This window comes from Danio rerio, chromosome 8 (genome assembly GCF_052040795.2).
Source record: "Danio rerio strain M-AB ecotype USA chromosome 8, GRCz13ab, whole genome shotgun sequence".
NCBI lineage: Eukaryota > Metazoa > Chordata > Actinopteri > Cypriniformes > Danionidae > Danio > Danio rerio.
Window position 1 is genome coordinate 25,622,564 of NC_141028.1, and position 25,394 is coordinate 25,647,957.

Consider the following 25,394-nt stretch of genomic DNA (forward strand, 5'->3'; position numbering starts at 1 on the left):
ATATATTTGTGAGGGGTGTAATTATGCTGAGCACTGTATAAACGTACATGTACTTTTTTTTCTATTACCAGGGAATATTTAAATAGGGTTTTAAGATACATCTTCTTTCCCAAGTTATGTTATATTATTATATGAACAATGGGTTTTGTGGCTAAGGAATGTACTAAGAAGATTATAAGGAATTCTTGAGCAGGAAAATTGATCCTGTTCATATACGAGGAGATTACTTTCAACAGCATAAGAAATGGTCAATGAGTTCAGAAGCTTTTATGGTTTATATTACTAGAATATCAAGACTTGTGTTAAAAAAAATTCTAAAAATTAAACACTTGCTTAGTTTTTTTATTAACTTCAACCAAATTATATGACAAAAAAAAGGTTTTTTAATCTTTGAGATGTGATTGTGATAGAGCACAGAGATTTAGAGAATGTGGATCCAGATTTTGTTATAAATTGATATTCTGAATAAAAATAAATGTACTAAATAATTTATTCACAAATGCAAAGTTTTTAAAAATATAGCACCGCAGTCTAAACGGGTAGTTCATCCAAAAATAGAAATTACCTCATTATTTAATTTCCCTCATGTGATTTTAAACCGAAGAATTTCTTTCTTCTGTTGCACACAAAATGAGATAATTTGAAGAACATTGGTTGCTGGTTCCCACCAATTTCTAAAGTAGGAAAACAAATTACTATTGAAGTCAATGGGTGCCAACTACCAGCATTTATCTAAATATCCCTTTAATGTATTTTAAAATGAGCTATGCTAACAGTGCAAATAATTTATATGAATTGCTCTTGTTTATGTGTTGTTGTATGTATTAGGTGTCCGTAAGAAGTTAATGTCTGTTTTACTAAACTTATTGTTAATGTTTAACTGCAAAACAAAGAAAAAGTTGTCTTAAAAGTTAAGTTCATTCAAAAGTGATAATTCAGTCATTATTTATACACGCATGTGCAACTCCTGGGAACACAAAAGGCAAATGTCTGGGGTGTAGGAAATGAAAACACTGTTACAATATCATAATTTCAATCTCTATTTAAATAACCAAAGCGTATGACTTAACACACTGAAACAGTAACTCTGCACATATGATGATGTGTGAACGCATTGAGTAAAACTGACCTTGGTGATCCAAAATGTATTGGTGCTATGTCACATGATAAATCACCATATGTTGTGTGCTTGAACTGTGCTTTAGGGCAAGAAGTGACTGAAAATACTTACATTTCAGTCCTGGGTTAAAGAAGCAACATCTGTCTTTAGAAGATGTTGTAAATAAATAACAATGTTAGACTTTAGCATTTTTTATAAACCTGTATTGATCAAAGTGAATCAAGTAACAAACATACATTTTTGTAATGATTTAATACATTTAAATACATAAAACAAGTAAAAAAAAAATAGAAAAATATGGACTATTCTAAGGAATGAAGACAAGTCAGTCAACAATAAATTATTTAAACACTGCAGATTTGTAGCTAAATTAATAGTGCTGTAAGAACAGCATATTAAAGGACGCTGTGGATTAAAAAAAAGTCTTAATAGTTATCGTTTTACTTGGCTCCTTAAAGATTAACTACTATAAATCATTATACTCATATCCATGTCTCGAATCGTCTAAACACAGCTTAGTCTTGTACTGAAATTCCACACTAATAATATTAGTTTATAATTAGCTTCTGCTTTCTGATCAAGCATGTGTCACTAATACGACTGTTATGATCTGAATCATCTGATTTTCTCTCAAGCCCTACAAAAACATCTCAAACATTTCACTTTGGTCCTGGACAGCGCACGTGCTTACGCGTCGCTCTCGTCACGAGATCAAAACGCGCTCTGCCTGTCGGGAACTCGAGTTTTAAATGAGTAGTCCAGTACTGCTGTCTCAAAGCTCTAAAACTCCACGTCCCATGATACACTGCGTCGGACACTCCTAGGTAATGACTTCCTCTCCAGAAAAAGCTGATATTGAAGAGACAGACTGAAAAAAGCTATTATTTTGACACTCCGTTTTTGCTAAAGAATGCGGTGAAAAGTACTAAACGGCTCGTTTGACACTGCGTTTTGAAATGTAGCCATGGCAGCCGAACGGTCGTCCTGGTTTGCAGACCTGCACAGGCTGTAGTGAAAGCGATGCTGGGGGTTTGCTGAAGCCTTATGATATTCATTTGCCTTGTCCGCGGTGGGGCTTTAATATTGCTACGGAAGACAGTCGAGCAGCTTTATCTGATCTCGTTCCGTGATGGAAGAAGTCGATAGGATTTTAATTCACTCTCTAAGACAAGCGGGCACGTAAGTATCTCAGATCTAACAGGTCCCTTCAGTTGTGACAAGTCATTTCCTCTGTGCCTCAGTGGACTGATTTGTATCTTTGGACGGAATAAAGTTATTTTATGTTGACATATTTGTGTTTGTGCTCTTCCAGAGACATTGACGAGGATGTTCAGAGTGTGAAGCAGTTCACCAGTGAGCTGATCGTGGAGGCGGTGGTCAGATGCCTTCGGGTGATCGACCCAGCAGTGGGCAATGGCTTGTCCCACTCGCTGCCCCCTGGCATGTCTGCCCGCTTCAGACTGGGCATGAGCCTGGCACAGGCCTGTCAGGTGAGAGACACACGAAGCCTAGATGTCATTCTGTGTGCCTGAGTCATCTTGACCCCTCACATCTGACTGTCAGCTGATAATCATTGAAAATGCATTACTGGTGGTGAATCAGCTCTGCTCTTTGTAAGTCTGAACGATGGTGTTATTGTATAGAGTCTATCGACATTCATAGTAGATTAATATCATCTTTTAGGTAAATAAAGAATTTTTTAAACATTTGATGAAATATTAGTAGATTTTTTTTGCAAATGATAATTCATGAATGAATGAATCATTCAGATGACATTTATATGTGACACAAGAAAATGAATGTTTATTATTATAACATTGTTTCAATTATATCAGTAATGGATAATATTTGTCATTTTGTCTCATAAGTAGTATTACTAGACAGGCTTCCCTCTAGTTAGTTGGTTAACTTTTTTTTTGGGGGGGGGGGGGGGGGGGGGGGTTGGTTCATTTGCAGCTTACACTCACATAGACATCTGACAACTTCACATTTGGCATTTGTTTAAATAAATCATTTCAAATCCTTAAGTACCTTAGAAGACCTACTCTAAATAAATATCAAGTATACGGGCCATCAACTGCATCAACTCTGCTAGGCAATTATGAGACTGCTTTGGTTGGAAATAATAGGGCATGGGTAAAATGTTCCAGAAAAAAAGGTCACAAATGTCATCTGAATAAAAGCTCAGCAGATTGATTCAATTATGAATTATTAATCGCAAAACCACCCTTGTTAATTTTTTTTTAAAAGTCCATTGTTTACCTACAAGATAATTTTAATCTACTATGAATGTCAACACTATAACACCGTCATTTGGACTTCAGATACAGGCAGGTGTCCCTCTAGTTAGTTAGTTATCTTTGAGTCTCCGTAGGGGGATTTCATTTGCAGCGTCACAGAGACATCTGACAATTTCACATTTGCCATTTATATAAATAAATCATTTAAAAACCTAAAATACCATGGCAGCCCTGCTCTAAATAAATATTCATCAATTGCATCAACTCTACTTGGGTTGGAAATAATGGGGCAAGGGGAAAATATTCCATTAAAAAAGGCTCACAAATGTTATATAAAGAAGAAAAACTACAGATGTATAATTTCTAATATATTTATGGGTTCTATATGTAAGCCAGGTTCTGTTGATTTAGCCATGATCATGAATCTTTTGGTTTAACTGACACAATACAATACACACAATACAAAATTTCTAATGTAAAAATTAATAAAAATTAAATTTGTATTAGTCATCACCAGTAAAATGCCATTTAGTTGTACATAACTCAAACTAGATTAACCCAGATTAAAAGGCAGATTTTTATATATTTTTCTTATACATGAGATTGCACTGATAAGAAGTAAATATGCCTACATTAATAACTATTACCACATCAAATCAATTTTTTTGACTTTGTGCTTATGTCTTTGCCTTTTATGCTTAGGATGTTGGATTTAAAGGAGAAATTGGCTACCAGACATTTCTCTACAGCAATGAACCAGAGATACGCTCTTTGTTCATGTTTCTGGTTGAGAGGCTGCCCAGAGAGAGTGCAGAGGCCTCAGACCAGCCTGCAGGTACTTTTAAATACTGTTTTTACACTAGCATGCTTGGCATATACTCTGATATTAATATGAAATTCATACATGTATTTCTTTTTCTTCTGCTTCATCTTTTTTTAAAGCCCATAAATGTAATCAGCTAAAAATAATTAGATTTTCCACTAACGTCAGACTTCACTCGTGACATTTACTGGTCTTCTTCAGTCATTTAGTGCTTTCTTCAAATTGACCTTCAGATATGCCTGTGTCTGACCACTAAATCATGTATATTCTTCTTTTGCAATTAACCATTTTAGAATAGTGAAAGATCTGTCACTATTTCTTTTTCAGTGCAGAATATTTATTCATCTACCAGTTACAATACACATTGTAACATTTAAATTTACATCTGCTGGTATCAAAGCCCCTTTTTTCCGCTAGGAAAAATAAAGTTTTTTTTTGCCTGCCAAAATATTTCCTGCAGTTAATATCTCAAGTTATCATCACACAGTTTTGACTTCTTAGAGTTTAAATCGATTGCTAAGTTTATAAATACTAATTTTAAGTTCAATTTCTTTTTAATCAATATGACAATGTTGTATTTTTATTAACCACTGGACAAATTTCAACCAACAGGAGTCAACATGATTGAGTATTTTTTAAATTAATGTTCACAATCTTTTCTTTGCTATAATAAATTGTGTTATAGAGATTTGCAATGATTCGCCTCAGTTTAAATGGTATTATTATCTAACATCAGTAATGAATTTCTGCTTGTGTAATTATAATGAAGTGGTGTGGTTTGTGATGTGATTAACTAGGGTGTTAATATAAGAGCTTTAAGCGCCCAGCATTATTCCCAGCATTCTTCAATAAACTAGAAATTATTTATACCCCCTAATTATCCTATATTATTTCAACACTTTTGATTGCTTAATATGTTTTATTATCTTGGAAAGAATTCAAAGTCAACTTTAGTTAATAACTTGTTAATGTAATTAGAAAGACAGCTGGATACCGGTTCAGACTCACTAAAGCAAACGCATTTTGATTTTTACTTTGTTTTTTCAGAGTAGTTTGCTTGCCTATGTTTGAGCCATCACATGTTTTTGTTCTGATTATTGAATTAAATGAATCTGAATAATGAGACTATTTTCTGACAATAGTCTACATTTATCCCTCCTCTCTCAGGAAAGTCTGTGCTGTTGCAGAGAGCCATCGCTGCTCAAATTAAAGCGCAGTTGTCAGTGCCTTGGCTTCCACCGACCTGTAGACTTCCTGTTCATCGCAAAACACAGGTATATAAACTTGAAATTCAGTGCTCAAACTAATGTATGAACATCTTTTAAATGCAAAATTCTCATAAAATACATACTAGTAATTCACTGTAGTAATATTTATATTTATAATTTTACAGTAGTCAACATTCAAAGTCAATCAAAAAAAATAAATAAAAAAATGTTGACTACTGTAGTTACAGCTATGGTAACGCATTAATTGACCACATAATTCTGCTAACCCCATTATTCTTTTTTAAAGCGCCATATGATCAGAATAACAAATGTTTTCATTGTTGGGATTAACAATCAGGGTTACTCCACCAAATAGGGATTTTCCAAATCATCTCTAATTAAAAAATTGGTTAAAGTAAACCTGTATAAACAATGAATATAACATGGCTAAAAATGGCAGCGTTTAATTGAAAAGACAGCTAGACAACAAGGGTTTTGTTTTACATTTTGAAGAAATGTCATCATAATTAAACATGTAATATGCATTACACAAATGTAATTATACAATCCTGAGAAACTGAGAATTTTGCATTGGTCTATATAGTGTGTGTCTATACACTACCTGACAAAAGTCTTGTCACCTATCCAAGTTTTTTGAACAACAGGTAATAACTTGACTTTTAGTTGATCAGTTAGTATCAGAAGTGGCTTATACGAAAGGCAAAGGCCTCTAGATTACACTTATTTTACCAAAATAAAATATGATGCCTTGAATTTTAATTATTTATTTATGACAGTAAGATCTGACTTTGCTTAAAAGTCTTGTCACTTAACAGAAATAATGCACAGTATAGAATATGGTGCAGTGCAAAAAGAATGAATATTGTGTATGATTCCCATGGGCTTGGATGACTGCATCTATACATCTCTGCAATGACTCAAATAACTCATTAATAAAGTCTTCTGGAATGGCAAAGAAAGCGTTCTTGCAGGACTCCCAGAGTTCATCAAGATTCTTTGGGATCATCTTCAATGCCTCCTCCATCTTACCCAGACATGCTCAATAATGTTCATGTCTGGTGACTGGGCTGGAGCACTTTGACCTTTCAGGAGCTTTGATGTGGAGTCTATAGTATGAGAAGGAGCTTTATCCAGCTGAAGAATTTGCCCTCTCCTGTGGTTTGTAATGTAATGGGCAGCACAAATGTCTTGATACCTCAGGCTGTTGATGTTGCCATTCACTATACAAATCTCTTGCACGGCCCCATACTGAATGTAACCCCAAACCAAGATTTTATCTTAACCAAACTTGACTAATTTTTGTGAGAATTTTGGGTCCATGTGGGTTTCAATAGGTGGTCTTCAGAATTTGTAATGATTGGGATGCAGTTCAACAGATGACAGTTCAACTGCTACTTTTCCAAATAAATAACGAGAAGTTAAGTTATTTTTTGCTCTTACAACTGGGATCGACGACAGGACTTTTATCTGGTAGTGTAAATATATCACCATGTTTGTCCAGTGGTATAATTACATCAACTTGAAAACTTTAAGGACAAAAAAACAAAACATTGAAACGGGGAAGTTTTTAAAAAAAAAAACATTTATTGATGTATTTATTTATTTGTATTTTTTTTTTGCTTTTATTCATACCGAATTTATGCATTCAACAAGTCATCTATTATGATCTCAGAAACTGAATGGTTACGTAAATGAGACGTGAGATTTTCAAGAATAACACATGTTCTGTTACAGAGGTACAGAAGCATCTTCCATGCTAACTAACTGAATGACATGTGTATGTGAATGTAATTTTAGAGTTCTGGCCCCTGCCACAGTTTCCACGCCCAGCCGCTGAGCCTCCCATGTTCACTGAAGGTCTCTTCCAGGAAACAGCCAAAAGGCAAGCTCATTTTTACTTGATTAACCCAACAAGCCCCTATAGATTTGCTGTGATATGTCTTCTACGTTGTGGTATTGTCCTTGTTGGCACTTGCCCCTGAAGTGTGACTACCCCGTTGAGGAATCTGACAAAAAACAAATTCAGCTCTTATGATTCATCCATCTAACATTAGTAGGGTTTTGATGTTCTTTGTGAATTCTCTCAGAGGTGCAAGAATACTGGAGGAATTATTTGTTGCCTGTGACCGCCCAGCCTTCCCAGCCTGCCTCAGTGCCAGCATCCCTCCTGGAGAACCACATCTCTGAACTCAGTGCCGCCCAAGAATGGGAGAGTGAATGGAACAGCCAAGGCCTCCTATCCAGACTCACACCAGAGGTTTTTCTAATTCCACCTTCAGTTTGAAATGGAGATTTCAAACCAAAAATTAAAATCTGCCATTACTATTTTAAGTTATTGTTCAGGCATCTTGTCATCCGTCTTGGTTCTTCAAGGCTTAGTTGTTTTGGGATTATTTTTATATTATAGTATTTCTATTATTTTCAATTTATTTTTTCTTTTCATTCAAAAATATATTTTGGTTTTCGTTTTAATTTATGTAACTCTAACTTATTTTTATAATCCTACTTTTTTATAATCTATATCTATATTATGCAGCTGGAAGGGCATTGCCACGTAAAACATATGGCAGAGTAATTGGCGGTTAATTTCACTGTGGCCACCCTAAATAGTTTAAACTTATAAGTAAATAAAGTGTAATATTTATAATTATTTTTTAGATTTGTTTCTGTCACCAATGACAAACTTTTTGTTAATTAAGTCTTCGAACAATTTTACTTTACATATAGTTACTTACAGGTTTGTCAGCCCATTAGATTTTTTTTAAATTTGTTACAATGTAAAATAAAAGTCAGGTGTGTTTTTGAATTACATGGGGGTGAGAAAATAAGGTGGGTAAAATAATTTTACTTTTAGGAGAACTTAAAATAACTTGAACAACTGATGACAGAATTTAAAATTTTGAGTTAACTCACTGCAAAACTCTTTGTATGAACATTTCATTATAAAGTTAATTAAAATCAGTCATCATGCATTATCTTATGTTGCCCTCAGTGCATATAAATATGTAGTCATGAATTATTAATATTTCTTATTCATAATATCAGTGCTGAAATGTTTATAGATAATATGCATTTTTGCAATTGAAATGATAAATATGTATGTATTAAACAGTGTATTATACTGTTTACTACACTTACTTTGGTCAAAACGGCAAAAACCTTCAGGTTTATTTTCTTTATTTTTTTAATATAGAGCTTAAAATATGCCAAAACAATCTGAATTTGAATAGTGTTCATTTGAATTATTAACAATTGTAGTTTTATAAATCTGAACATTTATACGCCATTAAAATGTTTTTGAAATAGAATTTCTTAACTTGAATATTGAAGATCTGACATTTAAGACCACTGAATTTAAGGCAGGTTTTTAAAGGCGTTTTTTCTAACTTCATTTTTTTTCAAATTTTTTTTTTTCTGAATTCCTAGAATGCAGATATCAAGTTAGTACAAATACAGTTTCAAGTGTCCAAGATGAAAAAATTCATAACATCAAATTTAATATTCTAAAATTCAAAACCAGAAACTTAGATAGCACAGAAAGTAGGTCAGGGGTCATCAACAAGGAAGAGTAGATGATCACCAAAAGTCAGTATAAAAATCTGCCATAAAAGTTCAGTTGTATTAAAATTTAGATATTCTATATTCAAGTTATGAAAGAAATACAAATAAAGAAATTCAAAACCATTTTTAATGGCATATAATATTCAATTTTATTAATTTACAATTGTTAATAATTCAAATGAACACAATTCAAATTCAGATTGTTTTGGCATATTTTAAGCTCTATATTTTTAAGCGTAGACAATGTAAAATATGTGATTGTAAATGCAATCCAAACTAGGTCAGTATGACAAGTATCAAGTTTTACAATATGTATCATATCATTTTTTTAATGGGGTATATGCATAGCTAGTTTTTTTCAGCCACGAAAAAAACTTCCGGCGAAAGGTTCATCTGAATGTAATGTAATTCAGTTACAATCATTTTACTAGACTTAAGTATTAATTTAGTTGTTCAAACATAAATTGAGTTTACACGCAAGCGCTATCAGGAGCAGCAGGCGAGCGTAGAAACTCCATTGAAAATCCTGTGGAAAATTATATTTTTTACAATGGAATTTAAGTCAGTGCTTCTTGTCTGATCTGAGGACCATTTATTTATCGTATATCATTCAGACACTTAAGATCATAGATATTTAGAAAAAAATCAGATCTTAAACCCCGCTATTTTGTAATGGTATGACCACCGGTATGAATTCACCGGAAGTGCTTGAACTAGCTCACTGAAAATTGAAAGTCTGAGTGCTTATTTCCCATTAAAGCATTATATTAAACGTATATATAATAATATTATATTGTAATAGTAATGATATATGTAGTATAACAATAGCTTAATAAATTGGCAGCTTTTAAATTTAAATTGATCTTTAATTCATTCAACCTCAGCATGACGTCTCTCTGAGCACGACGTCTAGGCTCCCCGTCTTGATAATAACAGTAACACAAGCATGTAAATATTTTTGCTGCCGTTCTGCTCTTCTTGATGGCGTCTCTATGGTAAAGGCATGTATCAACACGAGGATGGAGCACATAGATGTCTTTCACAGTGGTGTGATATTCAGCATGTATGTGTGCTGTGAGTGTACTGCTGCCCTCTCGCATCCCAGTACCACATTCTCACCTCACCTGCCCTCCAATTCACACTGCACTATTGTCTGACCCCTAGACGCCCTCCAAGGGTCCGGCATGTATTTTTAAGAAGCATTGCTGTTTCCACCTGGTAGTAACATGTTATGATTATGTTAACAAGAATTTGATTTAAAGTCTTCTCTTGGAGATGGGGATTTTTCATCATTTTGGTGCCTTGTTGTCGGTCTGTTGAACTCACTAGTGTCTCTTATGTCATCAAAAGTTTTTTTATAGAAGTCAGAATTTTAGAAATTATTGGATTTAATTTAATTTAATTTAATAATTAAGCAGGGCTTTTTGGCATGACTTGTAAAATATTGCTGATTACATAAACAATTAATAAAATCCCTATGGGTTTATTATATAATACATACATCCAAACAAACAATTAAAATTTTGATAAATATATACAAAAATAATAAAAAGGACTAATATGAGAATTAAAAAATATAATGAAAAAAATATTATTATAACAAAATACAATACAATCTGCAACTGTACATTTGCGTTCATTCAGATGGTTTGTAACAATGTTTCTGACTAGTAATGTTCTCTCTCTCTCTTTCGCTCTCTCTCTCTCTCTCTCTCTCTCTCTCTCTCTCTCTCTTTCGCTCTCTCTTTCTCTCTCTCTCTCTATCTCTCTCCAATGTCTGCATCTCCTGTTACTCACTCAGCTACTCTCTTATTCAGTCACTTGAAGCAGTTTGTCATGACGTTACAGCACACCACAATTTCACTTTGTCTATTTACCCAGAGGTTACATTCACTCTTTTGGCTGTTGATACTGTGATCTTCAATGCTTGTTTAAAGGTTAATAGCAAATGCAATAGAGAATGTCCTCTTATAATTTTAGTACATCTCTTGATATCTTAAAAAATGTTTTAAAACAGATGAGCAAAATGTGTGTCAAATAATCAGTAACAAAATAATAATTCACCGTAAGATTATGGAAGCATACGAGTAGCAGAATTCCTTTTTAAAAAATGAAATATGTAAAATGGCCAGCCACATTTCCGACAAGTTTTGATATGTAAATTTACTCACCTACAAATTTTAACATATCCAAGTTGCTAAATTAAATTGAATTAAATTAAATATTACATTTAAAAACTACATTTATATTTTTATTTATTCTTTATTTTATCAGAAATTATGAATTGAGAACTGGGTCCTGGCCAAAATGGCAGCACAAAAAGATTTAGATACAAAATTAGACACACAGACACAAGACTTCAAAAGATTTTTTACAAATATTTAGAGAAGGAATTGTTTCTAACACAATTACACTAATTTTATTCCATAATGTCAGACCAAAGGAGAAAGATGTGGTTTTATCAGACTTCGTACATACTGTAGGAACAATTACATGTAATTTATAAGAATTTAGTGTACTTTAACTACAAGTATAATATGGTAAAACGTTACAAATACAAGATAGCAGTTTACTCAATAATGCCCTAGTGGTGAATAGAATCATATTTTCTTCTCAACTTTCTTAAATGAAGAATGATGCGTGCTGTTTTCATCCATATATTACCTCTATTGTATTTTTTTGTCTTATTTGTGGTAATTTTCCTATTTGTTTATCACAGTTACTACTGTAATGTTGAAATTAGAATGAAGAATTATGTAATTTATTAGAAAGCTACATGGTTCAAAATGATGCACTATACAAATATTTTATATTACTCCTTTTTTTAATCCTGATTCTTTTATAACTTTTTTTAACTCTCCTGAACAGACAATTAATGAAAATATTAATTCTTTTACCTTTTTATATAGAATTAAAAACGTGCATAAATATTGTTGTATATATATAGTTGAAGTTAGAGTTGTTAGCCCTCCTGTTAAATTAATTATTTAATTTTTCCCCAAGTTCTGTTTAAAGGATAGAAGGATATTTCTTAACATGATAAATTTATAACTCATTTCTAATAACTGATTTCTATTATCTTTGCAATGATGACAGTACATATTATTGTTTGACTAGATATTTTTAAGATGGTAGTATTCAGCTTAAAGTGCAATTTAAAGGCTTAACTAGGGTAATTAGCCTAATTAGGCAAATTAGGCAGGTCATTGTAAAACAATGGTTTGTTATCGAATTTAAAAACAATACTGCTTAAGGGGGGTAATTATATTGACCTTTTATTTTTAAAATAAAAAAAAAATCAGCTTTTATTCCGGCCAAAATAAAATATAATCTGAAATGCTGTGAAAATTAAATTACTTCTTTACATATCACCTGAGAAATGTTTGAAAAAGAAGAAATAATTCACAGGATGGCTGATAATTTTGCCCTCAACTATATATGTTTATGCTGTGACAAATTCTCAGTGGTACCAAAAATGTTATCAAACATCAATTGCTATTGTTTCAAAGTTCAAAGAAGTTCCTGTATCGTGACAACACCTCTTGTCTGTTGTTGTTTCAGGAGTACAGATCTCGAAAGAAAGCCCGGCTGCAAAAGCGAATCGAGGAGCAGCTTAGAACGGCAGCTCAGCCTCGTCCAGACACACACGGAGCCACGCGCTCCACTTCTGACCTCGCAGAGCTGCTGCAGTCATTCGGTGGAGCCTCCACTGGAGGAGATGTGCTGACCAAAGGCACACGTTTCACCCACACTGAGAAGTTCACCTTCACACAGGTACATATCAGATAGTGTTTGCTCACACAGTGATGTGCCAGGAGCCCCGCACTTACTGGAAAATCCAACATTGTGTAATCCTGCTTTCAGCCATGGAAAATATCATACATGTGATGGAAAATAAAATATAATTACAGGACAGTTAGCTTTTAAGTTTTTGGGAAATTTTTATTTAAGCTTTCTAGGCATTGAAATGTTCTAGAAATACATACTGAAAGATCCATCAAAAGAAATGTCTATTTTTGTGTTGAGTAAAAATAAAGTGCTGATTTGATGTATTGACTGACTGTAAACGTGTTGCTCACAGCAAAAATAGCAGCCCGTCGGTAGACTGTCATGTAATCTAGGGAGAGACAGATGTAGATAGTATTAATAGTCCTTAAAATATGCTTTCTCGACAGTACTGACTTTTTATTTTAGTTTTCTTTTTAATGTAATGGACTATAATACATCAATATAAATATGCCTTTCAAAACAATTTCTTATTTTTACTATTAATATTAATAATAAAAAGATGATGGAGAAGAAACAACATAATTGAAAACATAATAATAATGTTTTTAATCTGAATAATGTACTTGTACAACCTCATAAATGATGGCCTTTCAAAACATTTATTATTATTATTATTATTAATTATTCACAAATAATAAATAAATAGATGTTTATTATGCCAACCAATACATTACAAAACAGCTTTAACATTTATTAATAATCCTTTCAAAAGACAATTATTTATTCATTTGAATTATTATTACTTTTTATACATCTGCTTAATAGGTTTTTGACAAATAAAAACAGGGCTCACACGGTCATGGAACACCTGGAAAAGTCATGGAATTTTGACATGATGTTTTCCAGACCTGGAAAAGTTTTGTAAAAACAGAAAAAATCACAAAGTTTTGGAAAAGTCATGGAAAACAGATATCTGTATGCTTGAAAATAGGTTATTTACTTCTTTTTTTGTCCTTGGACAATCACATACTCGCACATTATTAGTGCGGTATAAACATCATCAAATTCAATTTTGCATGGGTATAAATATAAATAAAAACTAAAATAGATTGTTTCGTGTTTTACGATATGCTGTAATAAATTTGAGCATGCCTTGTTTTTCTTTTACCACGTATATATAGACATTGCATACACATTAGGTCATGAAAATTTACTTGAAGTAAAAATGTGTATGAACCCTGTAAAAAGTCTTTTGGTTTATAATATTCAAGTTCTATTAAGATCCTTTATCCACATTATTTATTCCTCCTTGGAGTCTGTATCATAGTTTTATGATGTTTAGGCTTGTAACTAAAAAACTAAATGAATGTTTACTGTTAACTGTTTGTTTAGGAACCGGAGAAAGCCGTCCAGCAGATGGCAGCAGCAGCAAGTGCTCTCCCCAGCTCTCAGCAGTCAGAGGAGGATCTAAAGGCTCAGCAGGAAGCTGAACTCTCTGCTCTGCAGCAACAGTTGCAACAACTCTCCGTCCAAATGGAAGAAGTGGGTGGAGACATTAAGCAGCTCACGGTGTCCATCCAGCAGGTAATGTCCACTCAGAAATCTAGAGTGGTTCCCTGATCTGACAGTGTGAACAATTAGGTTGTGTAAAGTAATTTAGGGCACTGTTTAGGACAGGAAGGACCTTGGCTCACTGGTGGTGACATGAGGACATCGTCATTGCACAACATCACTACTCATTTTCATGAACAACAGCAGAGCTGATGTTTTCAGACATTAGTTTTTTAAAGGTTATTTAAAGTACATTATTGATATAAAATGTTGATTGTTTCATATACCCACAATATTTCTGCCATGAATCAATTTTAAAAATCCATTTGATTGTGAACTACATTTAATGCTCAAATAACTTTTCAAAATGTCCATGGTTGCTTGTAAAAAAAAAAAGGAAAAACTAGGAAATAGAGAAGAGCCAAAGAAGAGAGGATAGTGATTGCAAAAAAACATATTTGTTATTAAGAAAATGATCTTTTTGTCTTGGACAAACTGTAGATATGTTTGATAAGAATTGGTCTGAATGGTTATTGCATACAGGTAAACAGATCAGTGTATAAGCAACTTTGGAGTGCTTGGAAATGAGCATGACGTTTTTGTTTCCCTATAGGCAGTATGTGAGGTATTTACTAAGCATTATGGGCTTAAAGCTGCTCTACCATATATGCTTTTGTTTGCTGCTGGTCCTATTCATTACACTTGTTTCCCACTTTTATTTCTGACAGGATTATAAGCTCTGTTAAAAATTTAACTGTATAGGTGTCATTAAAAAGGACATAATTATGTAAGAATTATGTAAAAGCTTTATGTGGCTTCTCTGGTGACCTGTTTGTCCTGTTCTTTATATATTTTTATTTTCAATTATTTGTTTGGTTAGTTAAAATTGTAAAAAATATATTGTTATATTATTTTATTGTTGTAATTAGTGTTATTATTATTTTAAGTGTAATCCATTAGCTTGTTCTATGCTTGTCTTTTATAATTAAGAAAACTTTCAAAATGGCAGTTTCCCTGATCAACTAGGGAGATGATTGAGATGCACACATAGACTTTAGGGCTGCATGATATTGGAAATTCTAACATTGCGATATTTATATATATATTTTTAATTTTGTGATCTATATTGCAATATAAATACAATTTTACCAGATTACTTAATATCTCTATTTGGAAAGAACTTATATTGTTAGATCGATTGGGATGATTCTCCAGTGGTAATGCATCTCCATAAAAATGTTTGGGTCCTTAACACATTTTTGTGGTCTGTGCTATTTGCAGTGCATTTTTGTAATCGCATGTGCGGCGAGTCTAACGGTATTCAAGTACATTAACTGAATGATAAAAATACAAATTATTTAATAGAATCAATCATAGTTATGGTAACAAAATGGTGTAATTTCTTATGCATAAATGCTTTTCAGGTTACAGGCTTCAAAAAGATATGCAAATGATGAATTACAATGCAAACTCAACATTGCATATATCCTGTGATGTGACTATTGCGAGTGATCACATTACAATATCGATGCTGAAACTTTATTTATATATATATATATATATATATATATATTATGCTGCCCTAATAGACATTATATTGGATGCATAGTAATTCACACTTTATATTGCATAATTAATGATGTAACAACTTTAACATGAGGAAATAATTTTTAAATTCTTCCATGAGTAATAAATAAATGCATTACTTTTTTAAAAACTTTGCTGACACTTTTTCTTGTTTTTAGGTGACAGATGAGCTGCAAACGAGAGAAGTGACTAACGCTGAGAGGGAGAATTCAGTCAAAATAAAAAGACAGACCATTGACCTTCTTCCTGACGCTGAAAACAACCTGCTCAAATTACAGGTACACAAATCATTCCACGTTCACATCTGCCATCATAAGGAAAACAGTAAAAGCTGGCATAACAGCACAGAGGAGCACAATGAAAGCACATATAATAGCCTGTGACTGATGGCATGTTTGTGTTTGTCTGTTCTGTGTGTGTGTTTGTGTTTTGGTAGAGTCTGGTGGAGTCCAGCTCTAAACGAGTGGTTCAGTTGGCCTCACAGTGGGAGAAACACAGAGTCCCGTTGATTGATGAGCACCGCAGGCTAAAAGAGCTGTGCAGCAACAGAGAGGTGCCTTGTGTTCTCCACCCATATAGAAAAAAACATGTCATATGTGCTTCTGTCTAGATATGGTTTTTCTGTCATTTTAGTTACTTGTTTATCAGCTAATAACTGGCTGGTTTGTTTATCTTACATATGTTGTTTGAGAATAACTAGTCATTTAAAAAAATTACATCATTTTTAATTTTATTTGTTTTTTCCTAATAATTTTAATCTAGTTTTAGGGCAAATCCTTAAGAGCTTCACCAAATGATTTGACCAGTTTTAATTTTTCTTGAAGGGTTGACTTATTCATTCATATGTTTATTGCTAAAATTTGGAGAATTTTATTTCCAAAAAAAATTAAGATTTATAATGGAATATAATTTTTCTATGTTTTTTTATGTTTTAACATATTTTTTATGTTAAAAATTAGAGCATCACAAAGTTGTATCAGTAAATCACTAATGTAGTTTTGATTAACAGTTTAAATTGGCAGTTTTTTTATTTTCTGTTTTATTATTATTTTCTGTTGCGAGTTTTTTATTTATTTTAACACGTCTAATATACTTGCAAGTAATTTTTGCCTTTTATTTTTGTTGTAAAAAAAAATTGAGAAAAATTGTTTTGTTTAATCTTTTTTTTTTCAAGCTCAAGCTTGATTAAATAAAAAAAAAAAAAAAATATATATATATATATATATATATATATATATATATATATATATATATATATTTATTTATTTATATATATATATATATATATATATATATATATATATATATATATATATATATATATATATATATATATATTTATTTATTTATATATATATATATATATATATATATATATATATATATATATATATATATATGAGTAATATCACCCTTTTAGCAGTATGATATGGCTGTATATTGTATACTGCTATAAGTGTGATATTGCATTTATACAACAGTTTGACGGCATAATTGTGTATATAAAAAAAGTAACATGGATGGTTTCAAAAAACGTTTTGTCAGAGGAACTACTTTCTTGTTCCGTTCATTCACATCTGCAGGTGGCGTCAGAACAGCAGAAACAGTTGCTACTACACAAACATCACTTTAGAGCTAGTATTTGAAAAATTTGTTAGCATAATGTCTAAAGTTACAACAAATTTTGATTTTGCTGACATTTCAAGAATATAAGGCGGAACAGCATAAAATGTCATCAATCTACAGAGATTTCCCAGTATTTCTCTGTTGCAATCAGGAGATCAGCATAATTAACCCCGAAAAACCTAGAGCAGAGCAAACACTACCAAATTACTATAGTGTAAATGCAGCACTACAAAATACAAAAAAGAGAGATCGACTTGGAATGTGATTTACCTGTTCTTTAATGATTTGTTAAGCTGTAGTTTGAAACTTACGCTGAAAAAAATGTATTTTTGTCCTTAAAAACCTATTATGAGGTCTCTGATGCAATTTTGTGGCAGAGTCAAAAGTACATTATATTGTCCAACAGCTGCAATTGTTGAACTGTAGTCCTCTGCCTGCTGTTCGTGTGGGTGGAGTAATACACAAAGGTGAAGAGACTGTACAAGTGCTGATATTACTTTAATATCTCACAGATATCAAACAATCAGATTCGAGAACCAAACAGAACTGCTGTAATATATAATATTATTTTTGCGTAACTAAAATAATTTTTAGATAATAGAAACAATAATGAATTGAAACATTGAAAAATAAATAATGATAAAACAACACAATAATAATAATAATAGTAATAAAATTTAAAAGTACATGTTTAAAAACAAACAATTTACATAATATTCATATATGTTTCCCAATGATGATTAACATCCTTCTGCTTGCCATTGATGATATATGTTAGTCTGTAGTTGTGTTTTTACATTTAATTTATATTATTATATTTAACGATGTCCATGTCATCAATCTTGTATTTTGTCAAAAAACAAACACGGTTATCCAATTTTTTGTTGTGTATAAAAGCCTGTGATTACACTGTTGAATGTATCTTTATTTTAATCACAGTATTTTGATGAAGGTATATTTAGTAGTAGACATGAAGCCAAAATTATGACCTTTAAATTATTGTCTGCATTTCTGTTATGTAAACTTTCACCCTAGTCTGAGTCCTCCAGGAAGCTGTCAGAGATCAAAGACCTGCATGACAAAATCCGACAGTCTGCCGAGGAGGCCAAAAAGAAGGAAAGCCTGTACAAGCAGCTGGTATGGAGACATTTTGATTATTTATTTATTTTACCTCTCAGCTCTGCATTTCAAATATTTATGAAATGCATTTACCACTTTCACCATGTTCTGACCAGGCAGCCACACAAACAAAACTAAGTGCAATAAACCACCTGTTCCATGGTAATGAGTTTATGTCCTGATTAACCCCACCCCCCTTCAAATATCATTGGTCCAAGAAAAAACTTCACTTAAATATTTAAATCACACACCAGAAACAGTCCTATTGTCTCATATTATTTAAACAGACAAATGTACGTGTTGTCTAAAAAAGCATTTCAGAAGTAAAGTTAGTTATTTATTGTGTGTTGGTTTAACATTCAGATTGTTTAAGTTCTCCCCCTCAAAATGTTTTTTTTTCCCCCAGCTAACAGAGTTTGAAACGCTGTCTAAAGATGTGTCTCGCTCTGCCTACACCATCAGGATCTTAGAGATCGTCGGCAACATAAAGAAACAGAAGGAGGAAATCACTAAGGTCTCTGATTGAATTCAACCCTTTATCTAGCCTGCAATAAAATACTTCATCTTGAGTTCATGACCTGTGTCTGTAGACATTAGCTTCACATTTGAAGTCCGCAGCCCTTCTGAAGGCTTTTGACCTCTGACCTTATTATTCGACCCCCTGCAGATTTTGTCGGACACAAAGGACTTGCAGAAAGAGATTAACGGCTTGACGGGGAAACTGGACCGAACATTTGCCGTCACAGATGAACTGGTGTTTAAGGTCTGTCATATGAATTACGTTCTTTAAAAATGAATAAATAAACGTGTATAAGCTACCATTTGAAAGACTGGTGTATGTAAGATTCAATGTTATGAAGTCTCTTTATGTAATGAAAGACTAAACAAATCGCACCTATATGGTAAAATATTATAACAGTTTTGTTACGGTGTAAAATTATCAATCAAATATTTTCTTCTTCCATATTTCTGTCTATCTTGAAATCAGTTTTTTTAGTATTATTTAGATTACCTCAAATGTGTTCGCTATCAGACATTAATAACTTGTTGAATCTTTTTCATGGAAACTCACTCTAAGACTCTCTAACAGGTTCAAGATTTAATACTATATAATTTTTTTTAAAACAGGACGCCAAGAAAGATGAATCCGTCCGCAAATCTTACAAGTATTTGGCTGCTTTACATGAGGTATGTGTATGTGAATATCATGATAAAGTTAGCCAATAAATATACATAATACATAATGCATTTTGATAATGTATCTGGTCTTAATTGATTTCATAAAATTTTTATAATTTTGTCTATAAATTAATTGTATTCCTAAATGTAGGCGCTGTGTTGAACACTTTGTTGTCATGTGTCATGAGTGGGGCCAGACAGAATCTACTGACATTTTTTGCAATTTCTGCTGAGAATTCTGTAAAAAAAATCTGTGGATTTATGTGGACAATTTTTGGTGTATCGTTACTAAAAACTTTAAAAAATAATGTTTTTACTTGTATTTAATGTTTACAATGCAAATCCAATTAGCTCCACTTATTTTGTAAACAAAGATTTGATAGGCAGATTCCGTGTGGGCCTATCATGAGGCATTATGTGCTCAATCCATGAGACAACAGTGGCTTTTTATACTCTGGCAAAGTCCATTTAAGGCAAGACATTTCACTCGGTGCCGTCTTTGGCAGTACAGTATGCGTGGGCATGATTGGGAGACATCACATTCTCCAAAACTGTTAGCCAAGCTTCCGATTAAATGACATATTTGGAGAAACCAATAAGATTGAACAACAACCATGTCATAAGTCTAGTTTTAAACGTTCAAACCAAACAAAATCAGAAAAAAAATGTTCAGGTTGCCCAAGATAAATGCTTATGCGCACTCAAAAGGAACAAGATCACGACACCAACCTCATTTATGGCTGTTTTACACATTATCATCCTCCGAATAATGCCTTGTCAGATCGCGCTACTCTTCTAAAGTAATCAACAACTTGGTCTTGACTGAGAATCTCCTCTAGAAGTGACAGTGACACTCTGTTTGAGTAGTTGCTGTCATGTGATGTGCATTTGACAGGATTGATTTTACCTCGTGTTAGTTTTATACAGATTACAAAACTAAAATGCTTTTGTTTTCAAGTGTAATGGGTTCAATTAAAAATAGAGATTTTAAGCTTTATGTGGATATACTTATGTCTGTGAAGCAATTATTCACTGAGATTCCAGTTGGTTTGTTGACCACATAAATTGTCATAAAAGCACGCGTCTGGTCTCAGCTTCTCCCTTAGAGAAACGTCAGTCTATAGCCATCATCGATTGGCCTCAGTACTAGTAGGCGGGCTTCAGTAACTAAATTGAAAGTTACACTTTTCCTCATTTAAAACTGTATTAGCGACATGTCTTGTGTATTATATAGTCTTTGGCTCTAGTCATAAGCAGTACTTTAATCCATCTGTTTAACATCTAAAACATATTAAACACAAAAGAGTTAAGAGCCTTTAGCGACTACATGCTTTTAGCATTTTTTCCTGCAAGAGATTTTTCATTTTCATCATTCTAACTTTTTTGTGCTCCCAGAACTGCACTCAGTTGATTCAGACCATCGAGGACACAGGAACCATCATGAGAGAAATCCGAGATCTGGAGGAACAGGTGTGAGACAAACCAGTATTTAGAGGCACTTTCATTTGTCAAGACTTATACAAACATGCCTCCATGTCACTTTTCGACTGTGAGAAAAGTAGGTCAGATGCTCAGACTGTTCTGACTTGGTGTGATAAGTCTTTCGTAACTCATTGAACTTGCAGTTCTAACAAGCAAAACTTCCTATAGACCCACATTGACAGAATGATTAAATGAGCCCAGACTATAGAGCTCAACTAACTGGTTCCGGAAGTTATATCACCATTCATTTATATATTGGGAAATTGATTTTAAACATTCACTGATAAACCTTTAAAACAAACCTTGTGAACTCTTAGGGTGTTAATCGATTGCATATGCTTTTTTTCTTTTATTTAAACTTATGAAATGATTGTTTAATAGTAGACTTCAGGCAAAAAAACTATTTGGCACATGATTCCATGCCGAAAATAACAATCAGAGTTGCTGTGTTATGTATTTACAGCTATAGAACTTAAACACTTAAAAATTCACAATTTCTCAGAATTTACTATTTATAATTATTTGTTTTTGCATATTAAAAGTACTCCTGTGGTTTGAGACATATTTTTATTCATTTTTATAATACACAATACCAATGTTTGAACTTCAGGACAGTTAAAACAATCAGAAACATTTTGTTATTATAACAATTTTAATTTTCTGAAATAAAATGGCTATAAGATTCTGGGGTGTAAGATTCTGTAATCTATAAGATTCATGGGGTATAAGATTCTGGACATTTCTGCTTAGAATTTTCTTAAAAAAAAATCTGTGCATTTATGCAGATGATTTTAGGAGTATTGTAACTAAAAACTTAATAAATGAAATAAAAAAAAATATATGTTTTAAAGTTTTATTTAATGGTTATAATTCAAATCCAATTAGATCCACTTCTTTGGTAATATAAGTGGATAAAAAATATCACAGTTTCACTGTATTGTGATTACTGCTGTAAAATATATATATATTTTTAAATGTCTAGGTTAAAAACAAAAACTTTTGAACACAAAATAGTTTTTTGAGAAACATTTATACTGTTTTGGAACAGTTAACGTGTCAGGCTAAATAATAATAATAATTTCTGCTGAAATAAGACTTCTGCTGTCTTCATTAGTTTCAAGCACACAGATTTCTTTACAATTTAAAATGGCATCTTTGGAGATCTTTTCTGCTGGAGATACTGTTGTTCTAAAAAAAAACAAAAAAACAATTTAATTAAAAAAAAAATTTTGAACACATATCTTTGGCTGTTTTAAAACCTTAACTTTTCTAGATTGCGGTATACCTTGAAAATGGTTATAATCCCATGCCTAATATTGACATAATTTTGCTTGAAATTTGTAAAAAATGTTCTCAGACTCTTATTAAATATAGCAAACCTTTGGCGTTTACTCAAACTCATATCTAAGAATTTCAAGTGGTCTCTTAAGTTTTTTCAATAACTGTATTATTTAACATAATATATATATATGTGTATATATGTATATATATATATGTATGTATGTATGTGTATATATATAAAATAGCAAAAAAAAATTACATACATTGTTTCTGTTGATGTTACAAACAATTTGAAATGAGCTCTTTTATATTTCTCTAATGATTTTAATTGAATTTTATAATTCAGTATGGGATTTTAGTTATTTCCCTTATTAAAGGCGTAGATTTACAGAAACTGAAAATTATCATCATTTACTCAGCTTTCACTTGTTCCAAACTTGTTTGACTTTCTTCTGCTGAACACAAAAAAATATTATAAAGAATGCTGGAAACCTGTAACCATTGACTTCCTAGGTGTTTGTTTTACTACTATGGAAATCAATAGTTACATGATTTCAGCTTTCTTCAAAATATCTTCTATGTTTAACATAATAAAGAACCTCACAGTTTGGAAACATTAAGGGTATGTAAATGGTAAGTAAATTTTCTATTTTAGGTGAACTATCCCTTTAAATGCATGGTTTTATGCTTTTTTTCCAGTTTTCAAATAGTTAGCTTTAACTCAAAGTTCATTTTTGTATACACTTTTTTTGCTTGAAGGTTTATAACACTTTTAATAAACGTAAGGGAACCAATACTGCTGAAAAAGTGTTCAGTCATTATAGTACCCTGTTAACCACCCGTTCCATCTGTTGGCTGTTAGTTTAGAAAACTAGCTTAGTATCTGTCTGTAACATGCTAGTACTGCGATAATGGTTACTAGCAACTGCGTAGCAACAATCTAGAAAGCAACCACCCAGAATAGCATACAGGCACGTAGCAACACCCTAGTTGTTAAAATTCTTTCCACCAATTTTGAATCTCTTGTTTTTGTTTTGTAGATTGAGACTGAAAATGGCAAAAGGACAGTTAGCAATCTAGAGAAGATCCTTGAAGACTACAAGGCCATCCGTCAGGAGAACTCAGCTCTTGCTGCCAAGATCCGGGAAGGCTGAGGTCTGTCTCTCCGTCTATGTTTGACGGTACCAGAAAATGAAACCCTGGCCTGCTGAAATGAGAGCTGCTTCGAGAGACGACGGTTTGGCTCCATCTGCGTCAGCCCTCCATCCGAAATAATCCTCATCACGTCAGCAACTTTCAGCTCTTTATTGAGGGTTTTAACACAAGAGTTTTTTGCATCAAAATGACACAAATTTGAAGAAATATTAGTTAAAGCTAACTCTGATCATTGTGATGAGATTCAGTTTTTTAACAAAAAGCTTGGACTGCAATAATTTGGGAAGGACCGGTACTGGTGCTTCAGCTTGGTAAAACCTCTTTGTTATAAAGTGATAACCATATTCTGAAAGTTAGCCGTGGTCTCTGACTGTTGTCCATTTAAATGGGTTGAACTTCTCATGAACCGTACTAGTTTCGGACCGTTTGATTGTGCTTGGAGGATAGTGGGCTGATAACAAGTTAAAACACTCATGAACAGCTTACCTGTTTTGTATTAAAGCATTCATTTGATAACATATCTGTTTGTTTGGCTCTGATGGATCCTTTGATCTTGGTTCAAATATTCATCATTGAAAGTTATACTGTCACAAGAAGTACTGTCTGTAGGAAAACACATTTAAGTGTCTGATTGACTAACACTGATGATTGTCCCAATCAAAATGATTTTCAAGACTTTCATAGTTTATGCCTGTCTTTGGAATGTTTGATTTTAGAGATTATATGGAAGCGAATGTTTTGTAATTTACCATGACTTGTATACTGTGCATCTGCTCAATCTCTGAACATGATGTTCTGTTATTTCACCAAGCTGTCACCGGATGTTATTTTCTTGAGGACAGACTAACTTCCTGAGGAATCATCTATCTCTGATTTAGCATCAGGAATGAGGTTTTGACTTTAGAATGTAGATATTTGACCATTCAGTTTGTCAAGATGTTGTTTACTGTAATTATTTGAGTGGTGCTGCTCAATTTGGGAGAAAGTAAAGATACAGAATCTACATCAAAAGGAATGTTTTGTGGTTTACCACAAATCAGATTTTATATATGAAAACATGTTAATTTTTCCACTTGCTGTCCTTGGGAAGTTATTAACTTATTTGACAAAATATTTCTCATTTACATTACACTCCTATCTAATATAAATGTTACTTTAAGAAACTTTTTAAAAAGTAAAAGCAATAAAATCATAGGCCTAAATGGGGTAAACACACACACACACACACACTTGTTTGTCACGTGGGCCATGTGTTGAAATCTTCTTTTGATGTAAAAGGTGATAACGACCATTTTTTTCCACACAAAAATGTCCCAAAACCACACGTTCCATCTGCGTTTACGTGTTTGGCGTGTGGTTTTTGTTTTCCCTGTTTTCTGTAATCATAGTTGCAATTAAGTTTAGGAATTAAATTTTATACCCGAAATGTTTTTGACAATATATAACGGTGATTCGGTTATTTTGATCAGGATTCTTCTGAGTCTGTCAAACAGTCCTCTGCAAAACTCTAGCCACACCCTGTTCCTTACGTTTTCAATGAATGTTGTATGATTTTCAATCTCGATGCAGCTGGAATAAGCTAGTTATTTCCGATATAAAATGACCATTTAGCAGCAACATTTGCGTCTTTACTCCCTTTAATTTATGTCCTGTTATTTATAACAAGTTGTGAATCAAATGAATGTGTGTAAAACGTGATTTCAGCACGACCT

At 32.6% G+C, this 25,394-nt stretch overlaps 1 protein-coding gene across 1 annotated transcript; it reads left to right on the forward strand.

Moving 5' to 3' along the window:
- The first annotated feature begins 1,917 nt into the window (after positions 1 to 1,917).
- On the forward strand, positions 1,918 to 24,884 carry ccdc22 (CCC complex scaffolding subunit CCDC22). Its single transcript, NM_001025485.1, is given in 16 exon segments — positions 1,918 to 2,299; positions 2,433 to 2,610; positions 4,063 to 4,195; positions 5,351 to 5,457; positions 7,210 to 7,294; positions 7,500 to 7,669; positions 12,535 to 12,747; positions 14,095 to 14,286; positions 15,999 to 16,118; positions 16,277 to 16,393; positions 18,502 to 18,603; positions 18,992 to 19,099; positions 19,253 to 19,348; positions 19,714 to 19,773; positions 21,160 to 21,234; positions 23,568 to 24,884. Coding segments are annotated over 16 exon segments (1,920 nt in total). The 5' UTR covers positions 1,918 to 2,249; the 3' UTR covers positions 23,682 to 24,884.
- Positions 24,885 to 25,394: the final 510 nt, after the last annotated feature.